This window comes from Dryas octopetala, chromosome 3 (genome assembly GCF_963921425.1).
Source record: "Dryas octopetala chromosome 3, drDryOcto1.1, whole genome shotgun sequence".
NCBI lineage: Eukaryota > Viridiplantae > Streptophyta > Magnoliopsida > Rosales > Rosaceae > Dryas > Dryas octopetala.
The window spans coordinates 9,802,664-9,821,685 of record NC_141368.1 but is presented as its reverse complement, the minus strand read 5'-3'; the positions used below and the strand labels follow the sequence as shown (position 1 = coordinate 9,821,685).

The following is a 19,022-nucleotide window of genomic DNA, read 5'->3' as shown; positions in this document are numbered from 1 at the left end:
GACCCACATGTATATTGTTCACATATGACGGTCACATGAAAACATTCCTCCAAAAAGGGTAAAACTGGGAAAGAAAAGAACCCTTGAGGAGATTTGGGCCTTTAAACCCTCAAGAGATTGGGCCAGCCCAAAATTTAGCTTCCAACATATGGTAGCCCAAAAAATATAGTGACAAACAATCCACACTAACTGAACGAACACCCAAACAATCCCAAACACACAGCTCGTCGTCGTCTTCAACTTTACAACCCCCTCACCCTCAGTCAGGTATGGAACATCGAAACAGACCCCTCTCCTTCAATTTTCATGCACACAATCTACATGTATACACACCCACACTTACACAAAGCTAATTCGGGTTTTGGGTTGTGTGGTATTTGATTTTCTGATCCATTTTCCTGTAACTGCGTAACAGAGAAGAGAGGAGTATTCGTGATCATCGAGTATGGGAGGAGGTGACCATGGACATGGAGATGGGTCCCACGGAGACTTCAGGAGCAAGGTGTGGAGCATGAGTGGTGGGCCCTACTGTAGGCCCAAGCACTGGAAGCGCAACACCGCCTTCGCCATGGCCGGCATTTTCCTCATCTGCATTCCCATCGCCATGAAATCTGCCGAGCTCGAGGTCTCTTTCTCTCACTTAAGCTCATCCTTTTCTTTCGTTTAACTGTTTTTGGATTTGTGATTGGTTCCTGAGAAAATGTAGGAAGCTGCAAAGTTGTGGATCTTGGATTGTAGAAGTATTAGGACCTGGAATAAACTCTAAAATTGTCTGAACCGAGCTTATTATGAAATCTTTGGCTTTGGTTGAGGTTTTTACTTTGTGAAATTAATCAAATTAGCTAATTTAGTATACTTTCAGAATTAAATTTTTATTTGTGGATTTCTCGATAACTTAGAAAGAGAGTCATTGCCTCATTTATTTATTTATTTTTTAGTTTATGGGGATTTTACTGGTTTGCATACAAGATGATCTGGAATTGTGAGTATTCTGATTGATCAAGGTTGAAGGTTATCTATGTGATTGAAGATTTGTCAATTTGTGAGTGGCATAGTCTGGATTTTCAGTTCAAATGACATAGTAAATTGGTAACAACTTTGAGTTTATGCAAAAATTGGGCCTTAAATAAGACACCTTTGTGAAAATTAAGCAAAGCAAACTGATTTGTTCAATCAGTTTGTTTCGGTAATAGAATTCTGCTTGGAAGATGCGGTAGAGGCTGGGCAGAAGAATTCTTTTAAGCTTTAACCTGAAGGAAAACCCTTGAAACCTAGAGTATCAGATAATTTATAGGATGGAATTAAGATATACGCAAAGATTCCCTAGTTTTTGCTTGCCTTGACTAGGCTTTACAAAAACATGTTTTGGAACTTCTTTTCCATTTGATGATTAAATGTTTGCTTGCTCGAATGCTTTCCTGTCTTTTTGTTCTTGGCCCTCCCATCATCAAGTTTTTAAATCACGATGCTGTATTATATATCTAGAAGAAGCTACTAGTGTCAGAGATCTTTATACTACAAATGGGTTTCCTTTCTAATGAAACATAAGATGTTTTCATTAAGTCATGTACTTGTTGTTGATAGGTAATTACATATTTTTGGTAACTGTTAAATAGCTCTGTTACTAACAGTTATGAGTATTACAACTTTTTTGCACAGAGACATTGTAAATAGTGACATACATCAATTATCTCATATCTCGTCCTAATTATGGTTTAAAATTCTTGGGTTTTATATGCCTTTAGTTGATGCACTTGGTGGTAAGGATAATTATATTTTGCAATAAAGTTTTGTTTGTGCATGCTTTCTAAACTAAATAAAACTGTCACATTTCATGCTGATAACATCAATTTTGTGCTAAACATACTCTTCGGAAGATCCAAGGATTTTCAAATTACTTTATCCAAAGTAGAATTTTACTTTTCTGTTTCATAATTTGAAGAAAAAAAACATGACCACTTTGGAAATTTTAATGGCAACTTTGGGATCATTATGCCAGTCTCTTTGAGGTTTGTACTTTTTCGGTTTTACCCAGTATGCCTACCAGTTAAGCACAACACCTTGTTGATCATAATTACTAGCTTGTTTGGTATACATTAAGCTATTGAAGATTAGGGATGAAGTACAAGTTCCCTTGTCGTTGAGTAAGCCTTCTGCACTACTCTAAAAAGCCTCTTAATAATAAATGGTACTTGCTAGCTGAAGCCCCTATAGGCTAAGGATGCATAGTTGTATGCAGATCATCTATTATTTAAATAGCTGGCCAGGATAGTTAGGCCCATGGACTTGTGAAGTATGACAAGATGCATCCATCTTTTGCATACAGATTTTTATTGACTCAATGATGGGGTTGAAGAAATTGTTTATTGTTGGTTAACCATGTGATACTTTTATATGTCAGTAAAACTTTTTTTTCCTCTCAGTTATCTTTTTTTCTTTGATATTTTGTATGGTACTTTTGTAAATACTAATAAGCATTAATTGGTTTTATATTCATGTTTTATTACCTTGAGATAAATAGATAATGGTGGATGGAAGGTGCTGTTTAATTGTGTATTACTTTCTTTGTGCATCAGCAAAAACTTGTCTTTGCTACATTATTTCTTTGGGATGCTTCCTATGTTTAATATTCCTTGATAATGCATGTATATGGACTGGAAATTTCTTATTACTTACCCAAAAGGGCAGAATCTTTCCGGTGGGATTAGATGCTGTTCCTCTTGAATTGTGTTGAGCCACACCCTTTTTATGACTGAAAGGCTGAAATTTGCATAACCTATGGTTATGATTAGTTCTAAGAGGGATTTATGTTTATTGCAGCAACGACCACATCATCCAGTTCGCCCGATTCCTTCACAACTCTGGTGCAAGAACTTTGGAAACAAAGACTACTAAGTTTATTTAGGACCATCTGGTGAAAGAAGTATAAGTGGAGGTTGGGTATCTGAATTTTGCAGAATGCAAATTATCCCTTGTATTTGATGTTTGCAGAGAATATGAGCAGCCTTTTAAGACATGTTGTGTTCATGTTTTCATAGAATTGAATTTATGACTCAGTGTGTGAGTTATTGACTTGCTATACTATCAATTACCAAAATAAATTCTGTCAACTCTTTTTCTAGCTTTCATTAATAAGTTATTTGAATCGTTCATGCTTGTTTTGCTGATATTGTTTCCATCCTTGTGCCAATCATTGTGATAAGATGACATTGGATCTTTAAATATTGAAATGACTACTGTGGTATTATCACAAAAACAATCAAATTAAGGAATGAATTGGTTGAGCTTGTGTTGTATGCTGTCCCTGGATGTTTTAAGAATGTGCGGGTAAATATAGCCCATATTTTTTAAGAATTGTATGCTGTGCCTCTGTTGGCCCAATACATGACCATCCCAACAGCAGGGGATTACTGGAAAAGGAGAGGAGAAGCCATTTAAAGTCAAACAACATGTTTGGGGATAAATGGAAAAGGTGTGGAGAAGAATACACGATTTCTGTTTACCACAGCAGTCAAGATATGCTAAAAAGATTTTGTTCCAGGCAGTAGACAGGAGCAGAACTCCTTTCTGTTGCATCACTCAAATAGAATCAAATTCCATTTTTTATACTTTGCATTCATTGGCATTGCTCATGGTACTTTTAATTTGGAAGCATGTATGGGACAATTTTGGCCATCTAAAGCTCCTGGATTGCTTCCCAGAATTATTTTCACTCTTTGTTTAAACCAATGGCAAGTAAGGTTCTTGCACATTTATTCTGTATTCCCCACCACCACCCCCTGCATAATACTTGTGGCCTCCATAAGAAAAATCCACCTTTTACAATCTATCTGGGCTGGTGACTCCTATATCCTATGTTCCTACAAGGAATATAGAAGTCAATAGATTATAATGTCAGCAGTGTTACAATAATCGATGGATAAGCATATGCTTCATTTCTGAGTGTAAAATTTAATAGTTCAATGATGGGAAAGTTTGTCCTGTGTAGGCATTTCTAATACTATATAGTTTTTCTTTTGGTTCAAACATTTTGTGTCCATTATTGACTAGTAGGGGCAGAGGAATAATGACCTCACAGAGTAAAATTCTGTTTGGTGAGGGTTCACACTCCACAGTTAACACCTACTTTTTATTTGCGGTTAGATTAAGTGCTCTAAAGTTCAAAGACCCCCACCATAGTAAGTATTTGTTCTTTCCAATTCGTCTAGTAGTATTGATTAGGGTTGTCATGACTCATGACTCACGAGCCATAAGATTTGACACTTCTTCATTTCATTGTCATATCAATAAAGACTTAAACAGTTGGGGTGGGACTGACCTCTACCTCTCTATTTCTTTCTTCTTCTTTTTTTCTTTTGACATAAAGATTTAAGTCTAAAATTTCTTTCCTCATCCACCATCCCCCCATCTTATATCACATAATACTAATACAAATTGGTCATAAAAATTAATATAATAAGTACAACAACAATAACCTCATGCTCAAATTACAGTTAATGCATCGATTTCTTTCATCGCCATCTAATAACTACATAATATAATTGTTAGTGTACCAATTAACAATTGGTCATCCATATAATAATAAGTACACATCAAGCATTATGATGTAGACAAAGAAATCACATCATACATGGAAAATGTGGGAGTGAGTCTTCCATAAGACATGCTCCAATAGGGCATCTCTCACAATGAGGTGGGTCCCATGTGTTGAGGGGCCCACCTCATTGTGAGAGATACCCTATTGGAGCATGCCTAATGGAAGACTCAGGTAAAATGAGGGGCCCACCTTATTGTGAAAGATGCCCTATTAGAGTATGCCCCATGGAAGACTCATGTAAAATGTGTTGACTCCCACATTGTTCATCACCCAACCTAAAGTTCATGGATGCTAGGGCTTTTTACAATCTTACTAGATATCAATTCTTCACTTTCCCATTTCTTGAATAAGAAACTTACTACAAAGTTCATGGGCAATAATGACATTTTCATATAGTTGCAATGACAATATTTTATTTAGAGTGCTACTATTTGCATTTTTTTTTCTTTTTGCACACCTCTCTCTCTTATTTATTAAATTACAATTCTAACCTTTAACCCAAATGACCATAATACCCTCGTTACACACCCCAAACCAGCCATCACTATCTCCAAGTCCACACCCACCCCGACCCCACCATCGCCGGTGCCGCCCTATGCCGGCGCCTCCTATTCTCTCCTTCCTCTCTCCCATTCTCTTTCTCTCTTCTGTCCCTCTCTGTCCTCACCCCGACCCTACCCACAGCCACCCACATCGCTGACAAGGTCGCCATCGGTTCAACCCTTCCAGTTCTCTTCTTTCTCCTTTATCCTCTCTCTCCTCTCTCCATTTCTCTTTATCTTTTTTGTAGAGGTTCCAAATCGGTGACGCCCCTCCGCGCCCAGCCTCACCCTGCCCCGATCCTCCCCACGCAGCCCAGCGACCTTGGCGAGGGAAAAGGAGAGAGTGTGCGAAGGGGAAGGAGAAAGAGAAAGAGAAAGAGAGGGGAAGAGAGATAGAGAGAGAGAGGGAGGGATGAAGAACTCCGACGACGGCCTGGGTTGGTTGTGGGGTGCAGGGGGTGGGTTGGATGTGTGCTGTGTGCAGGGGGTGGGTTGGATGTGTGCTGTGTGCAGGGGTGGAATCGGGTTGGGTTGGATGTGGGTGTGTGTGTGTTTTTTTTTTTTTTTTTTTTTTTGTGAGTGGGTATTTTAGAATTTTGGAAGTGTTTTTTAAGAAATTGTAAAATTTTAAAAGTTTTATGGGATGTATATGAGAAAAGGGTGTGCAAATAACATCACTATTTATTTATTAAGTAAAACAATTCATATTAACAAATAAAAACTGCTTTTATCCAAAAATAATTGAAAATTGATCAGTTAAATTTTTTTTTTGTCGGAATTGATCTGTTAAATTTTTTTTTTGTTGGAATTGATCAGTTAAATCAGTTGCCAAAAAATTGGAACAAAAGTGCCACGTGGCATAATCCAAATGAGGAGATCACTGATCACTATTTCTCAGTGGTCCCAAATGCACCCGACGCTTAATCCGAAGCAGACCATTCCCCTCAAGTCAGACTCGTCCACTTGCCAACCTACAATTCGTAAAGTAACCTCTGAAGACACATCAAACATTCACATTATATACTCTCGCTGCCCGATGTTCCTCCGGGCAGCCTTCCCTCCTCTCCCATGAGGGCCCCATCGTATGTCCGCGTATTCTCTCGCTGCCCGAAATCCCGGGCAGCTCTCCCTCGTGTTTTCTCTCTCACTCCTCTGGTAGTCGTCTTTCAACAGCTTCAACAGTTCAACTGCTTCTAATTTTCACAGACATGACCTTGGGACCAAAAGAAAAACCCTCATTAATAAAAAAATAAAAAAATAAAAAAATAAAAAAAATCGAATCATAAAAATAAAAGGTAATAATAAAATGCTACTACTATAAATAGGCCTGGAGTCATAGTCAGTAGAAAGCATTGCTCTGCTGGTGTTGTTCGTTTTTGGTGAATTCTCTGATCTCTGAGCTTGCGAAAATGGACTTGGAGCTTGTGCTCTGACTCTTTTGAGTTTGATTTTGTGGACAATTCTAGGGTTACAGAAATGTGGAACGCAGCGCGTCGATTCGCCGCGTCGAGTTTGAGGAGATCGGCGGCGACGAGGCGGTTCTCGACGGCGATTCCTGGCCCCTGTATTGTTCACAAGCGCGGTGCCGATATTCTCCACGATCCCTGGTTCAACAAGGTTCGAGAACACAGTCTTCTTCATTTTCTTGTACTGTGATTTGAGCTGAATTTACTGTATATTCATAAGACAATATCTCATTTGCGTTTTGTACTAGTTTTCGTGGTTCTGAAGGTAGACAGTATGATGATTTTAGTTCATTATGATATATAATCAATATGAGGTTTCTGTTTGGTTTTGGAGATGTTTTAGTTCTGAAATTGATAGAAGTTTTGGTGAATTAGAAGATTTTATTTTTTGTATGCAAGTAATTGAAATTTGTGAAGTGGATGATGCTCAAAATTTGGTGACTCCTTTTTTTTTTTTTTTGGTTTTAAATTCTCTGTTCTTGATTTTTTTTTTTTTTTTTTTTTTTTTTTGTCAAGAGCAGGACACTGGATTTCCTTTGACTGAGAGAGATCGACTGGGGCTTCGGGGTCTCCTCCCACCTCGTGTCATATCATTCGAGCAGCAATATGCTCGTTTCAGTATGTAATCTCTCCAATGCAGTATATGTTTGCATATTGTTTGACTAATGTTGTGTTTATCATTTTCCAAGAAATCTAGTCGGAATTACTTACTACAGTACTTGCATTACACTGAGGAGATTTCAAACCATAAGTTAATTAGTTTACTAAAATGAAAATGATCTATTAGCCCTTGAGGAGATCTTATGTAAATTTTTAACAACAGCATTGATGCCTTGTTTTTCTAATGACATTACTGTGTGATTTAACTTTTTAGTGGAGTCCTATCGGTCGCTAGAGAAAAATACCAAGGGCCAACCCGAGAGTGTTGTTGCCTTGTCTAAATGGAGGATTTTAAATAGACTGCATGACAGGAATGAGACTTTATACTACCGAGTAAGTTTGGTTTGATTTCCAGCTTGTAGATAATGAAGAACTTTATATAATTTATACTCATCTAATGTGGTTTTCTATTGTTTTTTTTTTTATCCCCAGGTCCTTATTGATAACATCAAAGATTTTGCACCTATAATATACACTCCCACAGTAGGATTAGTATGTCAAAATTATTCAGGTTTATTTAGACGTCCGCGTGGAATGTATTTCAGTGCAAAGGACAAAGGGGAGATGATGTCTATGATCTACAATTGGCCAGCTCAACAGGTAGATGCTACTCTCTTTTGTTTCTCTTCCTTACAACAAGTTATACATGATCAATAGTTTTCGAGGCCTATTGTCATAACCCTTTTATAATTTTACTGCTTCTTAACGTTATTGTTCTTATAGAGGACCCAAAATTCTCTCGGTCTCTCTGTCTCTGTCTCTGTCAGAAGATGTTTCTCTGTTGGGATATCCTTGATTTTAAGAGTTCAAAATACCGACATTACTATATAACTCCCTATGTTTTCAAAGTTTCTGTTGGTTTGTGCACTTGCAGGTAGACATGATAGTCCTGACAGATGGCAGTCGTATCCTTGGCCTAGGTGACCTTGGAGTTCAGGGAATTGGAATACCAATAGGAAAACTTGATATGTATGTTGCTGCAGCTGGCATTAATCCACAGAGAGTATGCTCCCTCTCTTTCTCTCTCTCTCTATATATATATATTGTTTATACATGCATGTGCATGTTTATCTATATGTGTCAGCAGTAAGTCTATTTCTGTGTAGGCCATATGCATGCAGACATTTAAATTCTTGAGATTCTACTGATTTGGGCTATCTAACAGTTTTGGATTCTACATTTTATATTTCTCTTAATATAGCTTTTCTAGGTAAATAAAACCTTTTGGTTCCTCTTATATCACTTAACCTATGTACTTCTCTTCCAGATACTACCGGTTATGCTCGATGTTGGTACTAACAATCAAAAGCTACTTGAAGACCGTCTTTGTAAGTAAAATATGAGCTCTAAGATCTTTCCCTTACATCTTTCTTTTTTTTTTTTTCTTTTTTTTTTTTTTTAAATCCTTGTTGATGTGTGTTCCTGATAAATTTTGTTGATCCATCACAACTGTAACTTCAGTTATTTACAAAGTATTTTAAGTTCTCGTTTGTTTAGTCCTTGTAGGGAATGCCCTCGTGAACATTACAATGATACTAACTGTTCAATCTGTCTTTTTCTCAAGCATGATTTACCGTAGTGTTGCTTTATTTTATTTTGTTTTATTAATTTTGCATGAATTCTTGTTAATAACAGCCTGTTACATTCTTCACAACATTCTTCTCAAATTTCATTTTGACTTTTTTCTTCCCATCTTTGAACTGAATAACTGGTCTTAAATGCTTGAAAACTTTCTAGCTTACATCATGAGGATACCTTTTCTCATGATTTTAGTTTGATAGATTTAGGACTTCGACAACCTAGGTTGGAAGGAGAAGAGTACCTATCAATTGTTGACGAATTCATGGAAGCCGTTCATACACGTTGGCCCAAGGCCATTGTGCAGGTCTTTTTTTGAGAAGTATTTGACTTTTTATATTGGTTTGGTATTTGTTTGTATGGTAACTTGATTGCTTTTACTTTATCAGTTTGAGGATTTTCAAATGAAGTGGGCTTTTGAAACGCTGCAACGCTATCGTAAAAGATTTTGCACATTCAATGATGATATACAGGTGATTGTATGGTGTGATATATTTCTATTGTTTATGGATTTAAAAGTTATCTGCAGTGTAATCCAGATGCTGCTTAATTACAATCAGTACCTCTGATAGTTGTGCTTCATATCTTTTAGGGAACTGCTGGTGTTGCACTTGCAGGACTATTAGGAACTGTAAGAGCCCAAGGCCGACCATTGGCTGACTTTGTGAAACAAAGGATAGTTGTTGTGGGAGCTGGGAGGTACCTGAAATTGGTCATAATGAGCCATATTTTAGGCTATTATCTCTGTTATTCATATTATTTGGAGCCCTGTTGATCCTTTTATTCATTTTTATGCCTTTCAGTGCGGGACTTGGTGTTCTTACCATGGCTGTACAAGCTGTTTCAAGAATGGCAGGGAACAGTGAAGCTGCTGCAAAAAATCAATTTTTTCTCCTCGATAAAGATGTATGGCCCTATGCTTTTTCTTTAAGTTGCAGTATTTTTCTTTTGTGGTGATTGATAGCCATAACAATGTTCACCAGTCCCTGCATTATGTTAGTAGGATTACCATCATGTGTGGCAAATTTATTCAATAATGACCTTATGGTTTTGTCAACTATTTACTATATCTATTGGCTTATATCTTTTTCTTTTGTCTGAAAGTAAATATATCACTCACATTTTTATTGATATTGCTTCTCCAGGCATGAAGAAATGTATAATCAACTGCCATTCTTGAAACTATCTTGGGCTCTGAATTGTGTATTTATCTATATGTATCAGAGGATTCACTGGGAAAAATTGTTTGGATGCAGGGTCTAGTCACAAAAGAGAGGAAGAATATTGACCCTATGGCTGCACCCTTTGCTAAAGATCCAGGAGCGATTGATGGGCTTAGGGAGGGAGCTAGTCTACTTGAAGTGGTAAATCTCTGAGGATTTCATTTAAGTACTCCCTACCATGGAAAGCAGAAGGAATTTGATGGAGAATAAATTTTATCTTTTGTATATCATAATTTATAAAATTTTAATTGTTTAGAGCTCAATTTTGTTCAGGTCAAGAAGGTCAAGCCCCATGTGCTTCTTGGTCTGTCTGGAGTTGGTGGTGTCTTTAATCAGGAGGTGGATACTTTCTTAATAGCGTTTCGTTATATTTTACAATCTTCTTATCACCTAATTAACTATATCACTTTACCGAAGATGATTTGTTTGGATGTGTTGTTTTGAGTTTTGACAACCTGTGGCCGTGCACTAAATGGTATGTTGTTACCGAAGTATATGGGTTCTTGTGTCAGCAACTGACATTCATGCATAATGCTTATACCATTTAGAGCATCTAAGATAGAGAAGCCTGTTATATGTACATGCCTTAGATTTATTAGTTTATTCCTGCCAGATCAGACTTTAAATTGCAAGTATTACTGATTCACATTACATGATTCTGATTTGATAATCAGTTATTTTGTTATTCCGACCATGGTACAGATGCATTGATGGGTTTGGTTCATGTCATATAACATTTTGAAAAATGTATTGCTCTCCCCTATTTGTTGTCTGAACTATGGAAAATATTATGGTTCCCTTTCTTTAAGTTAGTTTCTCATAGGTATTGTTAAGTTAGTTTCTCATAGGTATTGGTTGGCATATAATTTTAGGTGCTTAAAGCAATGCGAGAATCTGATTCACCTAAACCTGCGATTTTTGCTATGTCAAATCCTACCATGAATGGTTTGTTCCTCTGAGCCTCATCAAACTTCACAATTACTTTATGGCACCTATATTTTGTGGTTGACTCCATTTGAGTATTTTTTATTTTTTATTTTAAAAAAATCATGTAATGGCAGCTGAATGCACTGCTGAAGATGCTTTTAAGTATGCTGGTGAAAACATAGTCTTCGGAAGTGGAAGCCCCTTTGATCATGTTGACCTTGGTATTTTCTTTTTAGCAATGTCTTTCTGGTAATGATTGTTTTGATTCTTACTGTTTTTGTCTGTCCTAGTAGTTTGACCTATCATAATTATGTTGGCAGGCAATGGAAAAGTAGGCCACGTAAATCAAGCAAATAACATGTACCTGTTTCCGGGGTCAGTTTCTTATATCTTTATTATTTTTAATTTATCTATGCTTATACCTTGAGAAGATTAATATAGCATTTTGGTTGCCTCTAATTCAGGATTGGTTTAGGAGCACTCCTCTCAGGTGCTCGTTTTATATCGGATGGCATGTTACAAGCAGCTTCTGAATGGTAATAAAATAAGACTTTGTCCTTGCTCTAACCTAAACTTGGTAAATAACTATGCTGATGAGAGAGTTTTCAATCTTCTTAAAAAAAAAAAAAATTTAAAGAACAAGAAACAGTGATTACACCTAAAAAAAGAGGGAATTTTTTTTCTTCCTGACTTTAGTATCAGTCTAGAGATTCTGGTAGTGCTTAGCAGACAGTTCTGATGTTTTCCAGAATAATAACCTGAGTTCACTTGGAACTTGAGGTTTTTTCTTTTCTACTTATTTTACTTCATTCTTGGGGTTATTGGCCAAAAGAAAAATAAATATTGGGGTCAGATTTATCATGCTATCAACAAATTCAATGTTATGTGTTCCTTACAAGTATTGCTGTACGTTTTTTTTTTTCCCTCATATCCTCTCTAAGTCTGAGATCACATATAACAGTGGTCCTGAAGATTTCTTAATGATAGCTGCGGTCTTGTTACATTCTTTAAGAATGAAGTAGTTCTTGACGTGTCCAAACAATTAAAAGGACTTTACTTATCAACACCTAAAAAGCAGGGATTAATAGTTCTTCTAGCAGTGATATACACCTTGTAGACCATATGAGTCTAGAAATAATGGACAGTATAATATATAGTTTGCACATGATTCCTTCCATTCTCATTACTTGTTGCACCTAATTGATTCCTGTAGGTTGTAATGTGGGAAGCTGTGTCAATTTGGGAGTGGCTTGTGTTGTTATATGCTCAATCTTGTTACACTAACTGACATACATTGTAGGAAACTCAATGTTACATATTGTATATGTAATGGAAATAATGTGTTATATCACATCAGAATTGACGAGTATCACTGCAATAAGAAATTTTAAACGAAATCATAGCTTGAAGCTCTGTTTTGCCATTAATTGCTGACACAATTATTCTGTCCAGCCTTGCTTCATATATGACAGATGAAGATATTCAGAAGGGCATCTTGTATCCATCTATTGATTGGTAATAGTCCCTGCTCCTTATAGCGTCAATTACATGTTTCATTTTATCAAAATAGCATGCCAAATGACTGTAATTCAAGAACTTATCCAAAAAAAAAAAAAAAAGAAATTTGGAGATGAAACTCCCCATAATTTTAGCAGTCAATATCATCTCCATGAAAACTATAGGCTAGAGTCTGTGTTGTTGAGTTATTCTCATCGTCCAAATTTTTTATTTGATTTTAGGTAAATAAAAGGTTTTGGTGTTTAAACTGAGAGGGGGGATGGGAAATTGGTTGATGGTATTACCTCTGACTGTTGCTATTGTATATGGTGCAGTATTCGAGATATTACAGCGGAGGTTGGAGCTGCTGTCGTGAGGGCAGCTGTCGCAGAAGAACTGGCAGAAGGACATTGTGATGTGGGGCCTAGAGAGCTCATGCACAAGTCAAAAGTACGAACTCATACTCAATCTTCCTTTCACAAAATACGAAAGCTCTCTTGAAAACAGTCTGCAAAAAATGTCTCTAGTTTTCGGATTTAGAAAGCAAGTTCTAATGTTACACTACTTTCGCATAAGGTCTGAACATTGCAAAGAAGACATTATTTAGGTGAAAACAAACATATAAGGAAAATGCTTTTCTGATAAAACATCTAGTAGAACAACCATAATCAAGTACCTTGAAAATTGGGTCTATTGAAATCGAGTGAACTGTGGGTATTCCGATTTTCTTGAATCTTTTCTCACTTTTATGTTTTTGCTGCAGGAGGAGATGGTGGAGTATGTCACTCGCAGCATGTGGTTCCCTATTTACAGCCCTCTTGTTCATGAAAAGTGAGGCTTGGGGCTGTATCAGTATCACTTGCAGTAAGTTGCTGTCAGAGGCTATCTTTCTGCCAAGCTCTCGCATCCCTGATGTTTTGTGCTGCCAAGCAACTTATTCTTGGTTTGTTTGTCTTCCCGAATTCATAATTTACAAGCTCAGAGAAGTAGAACTGTAGAAGGCAAAGAATGTCGTACAGGAATAAGGCCCCTCTCTTTAATCTGATAAGAACCCCATTTGTTTGAACAATGATGCATTGTTTATGTGATGGACTGAATATAAGTGGCAATGTCTTTGTTCTGTTCTGGATATATTGTCATAGATTATTTACCGTGGTAGACAAATTTATGGACTTAATATTCAACGATGTCATTTTTCTTGAGAACCTTTGTAGTGCGTGCAAGGGAAGGATAGTTTATGGTTGTACCTTTGTTCTCTCTCTCTCTCTCTCTCATTGTTTGTCATTCTCAGAAAGAATCTGATTTAATTAATCCAAAAACCAACAAAGAAAAAGAAAAAATTGATGGATCCAATGCAGTCTGGTGCACCGTGGGTTTTTTTTAGTGTGGTGATGTAATTCTTTATCTTCATCATGGTTTCCCAATGTTTTGAGAGGAATAGCACATGGTTTTGAGGATAAGTAAACGCAAACCATGAATGTAAGCTTTGTGTTTGGCTGGTGAGAAAATGTAGATAAAGAGAAGAAAGTGAAATTTTGTAGAAGGGGGTTGGCAGCCAGGAATGGGTTTGCTTTGGTTCTATTTTTTTGGCTGGGGTTCTACTTATTCAGTCAAAAGTTTGGAAATAAAGAAATGAAATTCGAGAGATGGCGTGGGGTTATTTCAACAGTAAGATTTTTCACCACGAAATTAGAGAGATGACGTGGACCTGTATTTGTTGGTTGAATCAAGCTTAGCACCACGAAATAGGATACATTTTTGCTCACCATCTTTTTTTTTTTTTGTGGTGAGCAAAAATGGACTCCCACGAAATATATTAGATGACTTGGGCAATTACGTCACCGGCTCACCATCCACCATTCGTTTTGTTTACTATAATATGCAATTCTATTACTTGTAGACAACTAGAAGAATCAGGTCAATCTAGGAGGAAGAAACCAATCCAATTTCTTCTACTTATAATTGTTTAAAAATTAAAAAAGTCATTTAACATCAGTTGAAATGTTGAATATTATCAACTCAAACACTTCCATTTGCATTATAAATCAAGGCTCAAAGTACTGTTTTCTCAATTCTCACACACCTCCCACATCTAAGCATCAATGGCAGAAGCAACAAAGAGGTAGTAGTAGCACTAATACTACTTAGTCCTTTATACTTTGCATGTCTTTCTTTCTTTCATTGTTGTTTTTGTTCTGAATGTTCTGTTTTTGTTGTTCCAGGTACGCAGTTGTTACTGGGTCAAACAAAGGGATAGGATTGGAGACTGTGAGGCAGTTGGCCTCCAATGGAATCACTGTGGTCTTAACTGCTAGAGATGAGAAGAGGGGTCTTGAAGCTCTTGAGAAACTCAGAGACTCTGGCTTCCAAGGTCAAGTGGTTTTTCATCAACTCGATGTGGCTGACCCTGCTAGTATTGCTTCTCTGGCTGACTTCATCAAAACCCAGTTTGGGAAACTTGATATCTTGGTATGATCAAAGCTCATCTCTTGAAAAGTTTGTCTTTTGAATTTAACTCATCAATCCCATCTAGTTGTTGAAGAAGAGAATGAAATATGAGTAAAAAGCTAAAGTATGAAACCAGCCAGCTGATAGTTGGACTAAAGGAGAGTAGTAGTTTCACAAAAAACAACTTTTTTCATTTTGTTTAGTTCTAAGATCTTTGATCATTTTAACCTCAAATGTTTTTATGAACCAACTTGTAAAATAATTATTTTCATTTTCTAAATTTTTTTCTTTTTTGCTAAAATAAAACATATAATGACATACTTGGACTCTGCTGCTCTGCACAGGTGAACAATGCAGGGATTGGTGGAACCATAATAGATGTTGACGCTTTTGAAGCCTCACAATTTTCTGCTGCTGTAAGTCTTTCACATTTCTGTTCTGTTCTGTTTTTTTTTTTATTGCACACTGAGGCTCGTTTGGTGAATCGGATAGGATTAGATAGGATAAATATCTAAATTCATATGTATTCAAGGAAGAACATGGATGATGTCTTCTAACTGAAGGAAGAAGATGAATTATTTAATCCCACTATTTTTTTGGGAGGGGGGAGGGGGGAGGGTGTAACGACCCGAACCCAAGTCTTATTTCTTTTGCTTGCAAATAAATAAATAAATAAATAAATAAATAAATAAAATATATATATATATATATATATAAAACTTTTGGGCATGCCTTATTAAAATTTTTGGAAGGAAATTCTAGTATTAGAGGAGTGTTTTAATTCAATTTGTGGCCTTTAAGTTCGAGAGGGTGAATTAGAACTCGAGTTTCTAAACGCGTAGGTTCAATTTGGGAATCTTAGTAGGAAAGGTGGAGAATTCTCTAGAAAGGGCAATTTGGTAATTTCAAGCCCAAATACTACAATTTAAAAATCAGCCCAAATTCTCTCATTTCAGATTTTCTCTCTCTCTCTCTCTCTCTCTCTCTCTCTCTTCGCACCCTCCCCTGCGCATACCTCAGCCATCACCTCTCACCATCGCAGCCACTCCTTACCGGCCTCTACCTCCGGCGACCCCCCCCTTTTCCACCGGCGCCGACGCCATCGAAGTCTTCCAGCAACCAGCCGCTCCGCGGGTACAGTACCCACTCAGAAACAAACCCCAGCTGCCGCCCTTCTCTCTGCACACAGCCCGACCTGAAAACCCCCCAACTCCGGCCACCGATCCACTCCACTGATGCCGACCATGTTCCTCAGCTGCTCCTTCAGTCAGCCCATTCCCTTGCACGCGCAAAAATAGCCCAAGAAACCCCCAGACCCGCCGGCCTTGTCTTCCAAATTCCGGCCAGATTTCACCACCGAATTTCGAGGGTTTAAGTGGGTATTCCTCCTTGAGGCGACGCTCACGAGACTTGAGGTGATCCATCCGGAGATCGACACTAGGCTCCAATATTGTGGAAGCGGCGGCCAGTCATAATTATTGCGTCGAGGCGGGCTTGTCTTCTCATTGTATAGTGTAGGATTTCCTTTAAGCCTTAAGTTGTAGTTTGGTTCTGATACTTGGTTGTAACCTATAAATTTGTAAACTTTATGCCGGGTCGGAGACCCCATTTTGGTTGTGGTAGGGAAGTTGAAAACTATAGAAGTGTTTTTAACAGGTTATAAAATTTTGGGTTAGACCATTTTCAGGGGAGGTTCTGCCGAATTTTCGGTAGGATTTTTCCTTGATTTTGGGATCCCGCAGGACCTCACCGGATTTTCAGGGTGGAAATTCGGGGGCGGTCCTGTCAGAGGGGGATTGGAAGGGATAAGTCTCCCCTTATAATCAGTCCATCTTAATACATCTTATTCCTTCAAGTTAGAAACTTCTTCCTTGAATACACATGAATTTAGCAATTTATCCTATCCAATCTTATCATATGCACCAAACGAGGCCTGAAGATGTTGCACCATTGAAGAAGGGGAGCTTCTGAATGATTGGTGTCTATATATGTTACTGTTTTCTTCTGGTTAGACTTCATGTTTTTATTTTCTCAGCATATTTACATAATTCTTATTAGGATTAAATACAAAAATAGTCTACCAACTTTACACTGATTCTCAATTTGATCCATAACTATAAAAAATATCAATTTGGTCCATGAATTTTCCAAGTTGTACCAAAGCAGTACAAACGTTAACTTCCATCCGAAAATTAACAGAATTGGTCACATGAAAATGTGATGAACGAACTGAAATGCCCTTGAAAATGTGGTCACATGCTATGCACATGACCAGTTTCTGTTAAATTTTTCGTTGGAAATTAGCGTTTGTACTGTTTTGGTACAACTTCAAAAATTCGTGGATCAAATTGACACTTTTTAGAGTTAGTGGACCAAATTGAGAATCAGTGTAAAGTTTGTGGACCATTTTTGTATTTAACCCTTCTTATTAATATTCAATAGCTATAAAAAACTAAAAGCTTCAATGTGGTAATTTGAAAATTTAATTTGATCTGTGGTTTGGCCAAAGAAATATTTGGGTTAATAGTCTTGTGTACATAAATATGATGCTTCCCATAGCTGATTTAAGTTGATGGAGGAGCTGTTCAATAAGCTGCTTATCTTATGGGTTTACTTTTCTTGCCTGATAATCTTTATGCATTCAAGCCACAGATTTTGAAAGCTTTTTCCTGAAATAAATTCTGAATATTAGCCTTTTTTTCTTTATCTGAAGAATATGTTCAACTTGATGTGCATGTCAAACTTCAATCTTGTTTGGGTTGGGATCATAAGTAGTGGGAAATAGCAACCATGCTAAGTTTCTTCTTACAGGTGCAGGAAGGAGCAAAAATTGAGTGGAATAAAATAATGAATGAAACTTATGAGTTAGCAGAAGAATGCTTGCAAATAAATTATTATGGTGCCAAAAGAACAGCTGAAGCACTTATTCCACTCCTCCAGTTATCCGATTCACCAAGAATTGTTAACGTTTCATCCTCCATGGGGAAGTTGAAGAACATACCAAGTGATTGGGCTAAAGGAGTTTTTAGTGATGCTGAAAACCTAACAGAAGAGAAAGTAGATGACGTATTGACAGAGTTTCTAAAAGACTTCAAGGAAGGTTCACTTGAGAGGAAGGGCTGGCCTTCTTATATGGCTGCCTATACAGTCTCAAAAGCAGCAATGACTGCATGCACAAGGGTTCTAGCCAAGAAGTACCCCAACTTTCGCATCAATTCTGTCTGCCCCGGCTTTGTCAAAACAGATATAAACCTCAACGCTGGCTCCTTGCCTGTTGAAGAAGGTGCTGCAAGTCCTGTGAAGTTGGCATTGCTGCCCAATGATGGCCCTTCCGGCCTCTTCTTTTTTCGGTCAGAAGTTGCAGATTTTTGATTGAAGATAAATAAACGCAAACCATGAATGTAAGCTTTGTGTTTGGCTGGTGAGAAAATTTAGATAAAGAGAATAAAGTGAAATTTTGTAGAAGGGGGATTGGCGGCCATGAATGGGTTTGCTTTGGCTCAATTTTTTTGGCTGGGGTTCTACTTATTCAGTCAAAAGTTTGGAAACAAAGAAATGAAATTAGAGAGATGACGTGGGGTTATTTCAACAGTTGGATTTTGAGTGCTGTTATTTATACATTTTTTTTTTTTACACTTCTTTTTCTCACTTTTTTTCATTTTATACTCTCACAATTAAATTTTGTCCGACCAAAGAGTTAAATTTCGAAATTTTCGGCGAAATTTCGCCGAAAATTTCATTTTTTTAGGGTATGGAAATTTTAACACTAATTCGTCAATTTTTCGGTAGTATTTCGCCGAAATTTGGCAAAATTTCGACGAAATTTCGCTCAAAAACTCAGCCACTCAAAAACCCAGCCATCTGTCTTCTACATTCTCCTACAAATCCGGCACCGGAGTGATTTGGGAGGGAGGAGAGAGAAGGGAGAGAAGCCACCGGAGTGATTTGGGAGGGAGGAGAGAGAAGGAAGAGAAGAGAGAGAAGAGAGAGAATAGAGAAAAGAGAAGAATGATGGAGAAGATGAAGATCAGACCCATCGGGGAGGGAGAGAGAGATTGGCGCAGGAGAGGATAGAGATGAAAGA

General features: G+C 37.3%; 3 protein-coding genes across 5 annotated transcripts; all 3 read left to right on the top strand.

Moving 5' to 3' along the window:
* Nucleotides 1–174: 174 nt before the first annotated feature.
* LOC147290659 (uncharacterized) lies at nucleotides 175–3,150 on the top strand. The gene is made up of 3 exons (XM_086237427.1): nucleotides 175–267; nucleotides 416–625; nucleotides 2,821–3,150. Exons 2-3 carry the CDS (start codon nucleotides 446–448, stop codon nucleotides 2,893–2,895), a joined length of 255 nt encoding a protein of 84 aa, XP_086093553.1. The 5' UTR covers nucleotides 175–267; nucleotides 416–445; the 3' UTR covers nucleotides 2,896–3,150.
* Nucleotides 3,151–6,365: 3,215 nt separating this feature from the next.
* Nucleotides 6,366–13,736, top strand: NAD-ME2 (NAD-dependent malic enzyme 2). Of its 2 annotated transcripts, XM_086235512.1 has the most exons (20): nucleotides 6,366–6,518; nucleotides 6,606–6,756; nucleotides 7,127–7,223; nucleotides 7,480–7,598; nucleotides 7,698–7,865; nucleotides 8,140–8,268; nucleotides 8,533–8,593; nucleotides 9,047–9,150; nucleotides 9,233–9,316; nucleotides 9,436–9,542; nucleotides 9,647–9,749; nucleotides 10,100–10,207; nucleotides 10,340–10,405; nucleotides 10,939–11,011; nucleotides 11,128–11,214; nucleotides 11,314–11,368; nucleotides 11,458–11,529; nucleotides 12,446–12,508; nucleotides 12,826–12,940; nucleotides 13,254–13,736. In XM_086235512.1, the coding sequence occupies exons 2-20, from the start codon at nucleotides 6,616–6,618 to the stop codon at nucleotides 13,323–13,325; spliced, it is 1,824 nt and encodes a 607-aa protein (XP_086091638.1). In that variant the 5' UTR covers nucleotides 6,366–6,518; nucleotides 6,606–6,615; the 3' UTR covers nucleotides 13,326–13,736. The 2 variants fall into 2 exon arrangements, with proteins under 2 accessions (XP_086091638.1, XP_086091637.1); XM_086235511.1 differs by having other exon boundaries at nucleotides 6,441–6,756.
* A 767-nt stretch (nucleotides 13,737–14,503) lies between these two features.
* On the top strand, nucleotides 14,504–18,529 carry SDR1 (NAD(P)-binding Rossmann-fold superfamily protein). 2 transcript variants are annotated; one of them, XM_086238604.1, is made up of 4 exons: nucleotides 14,504–14,612; nucleotides 14,713–14,959; nucleotides 15,283–15,354; nucleotides 17,756–18,529. In XM_086238604.1, the coding sequence occupies exons 1-4, from the start codon at nucleotides 14,593–14,595 to the stop codon at nucleotides 18,308–18,310; spliced, it is 894 nt and encodes a 297-aa protein (XP_086094730.1). In that variant the 5' UTR covers nucleotides 14,504–14,592; the 3' UTR covers nucleotides 18,311–18,529. The 2 variants fall into 2 exon arrangements, with proteins under 2 accessions (XP_086094730.1, XP_086094729.1); XM_086238603.1 differs by having other exon boundaries at nucleotides 17,750–18,529.
* Nucleotides 18,530–19,022: the final 493 nt, after the last annotated feature.

Coding starts and splice junctions, on each gene's coding strand:
- LOC147290659 (XM_086237427.1), top strand. CDS start 446: ATGGGAGGAGGTGACCATGGACATGGAGATGGGTCCCACGGAGACTTC. Junction 626..2,820: donor TGAAATCTGCCGAGCTCGAG/GTCTCTTTCTCT, acceptor TGTTTATTGCAG/CAACGACCACATCATCCAGT.
- SDR1 (XM_086238603.1), top strand. CDS start 14,593: ATGGCAGAAGCAACAAAGAG. Junction 14,613..14,712: donor ATGGCAGAAGCAACAAAGAG/GTAGTAGTAGCA, acceptor TTGTTGTTCCAG/GTACGCAGTTGTTACTGGGT. Junction 14,960..15,282: donor TTGGGAAACTTGATATCTTG/GTATGATCAAAG, acceptor TGCTCTGCACAG/GTGAACAATGCAGGGATTGG.
- NAD-ME2 (XM_086235512.1), top strand. CDS start 6,616: ATGTGGAACGCAGCGCGTCGATTCGCCGCGTCGAGTTTGAGGAGATCG. Junction 11,369..11,457: donor AACATGTACCTGTTTCCGGG/GTCAGTTTCTTA, acceptor CCTCTAATTCAG/GATTGGTTTAGGAGCACTCC. Junction 12,941..13,253: donor AGCTCATGCACAAGTCAAAA/GTACGAACTCAT, acceptor TTTTTGCTGCAG/GAGGAGATGGTGGAGTATGT.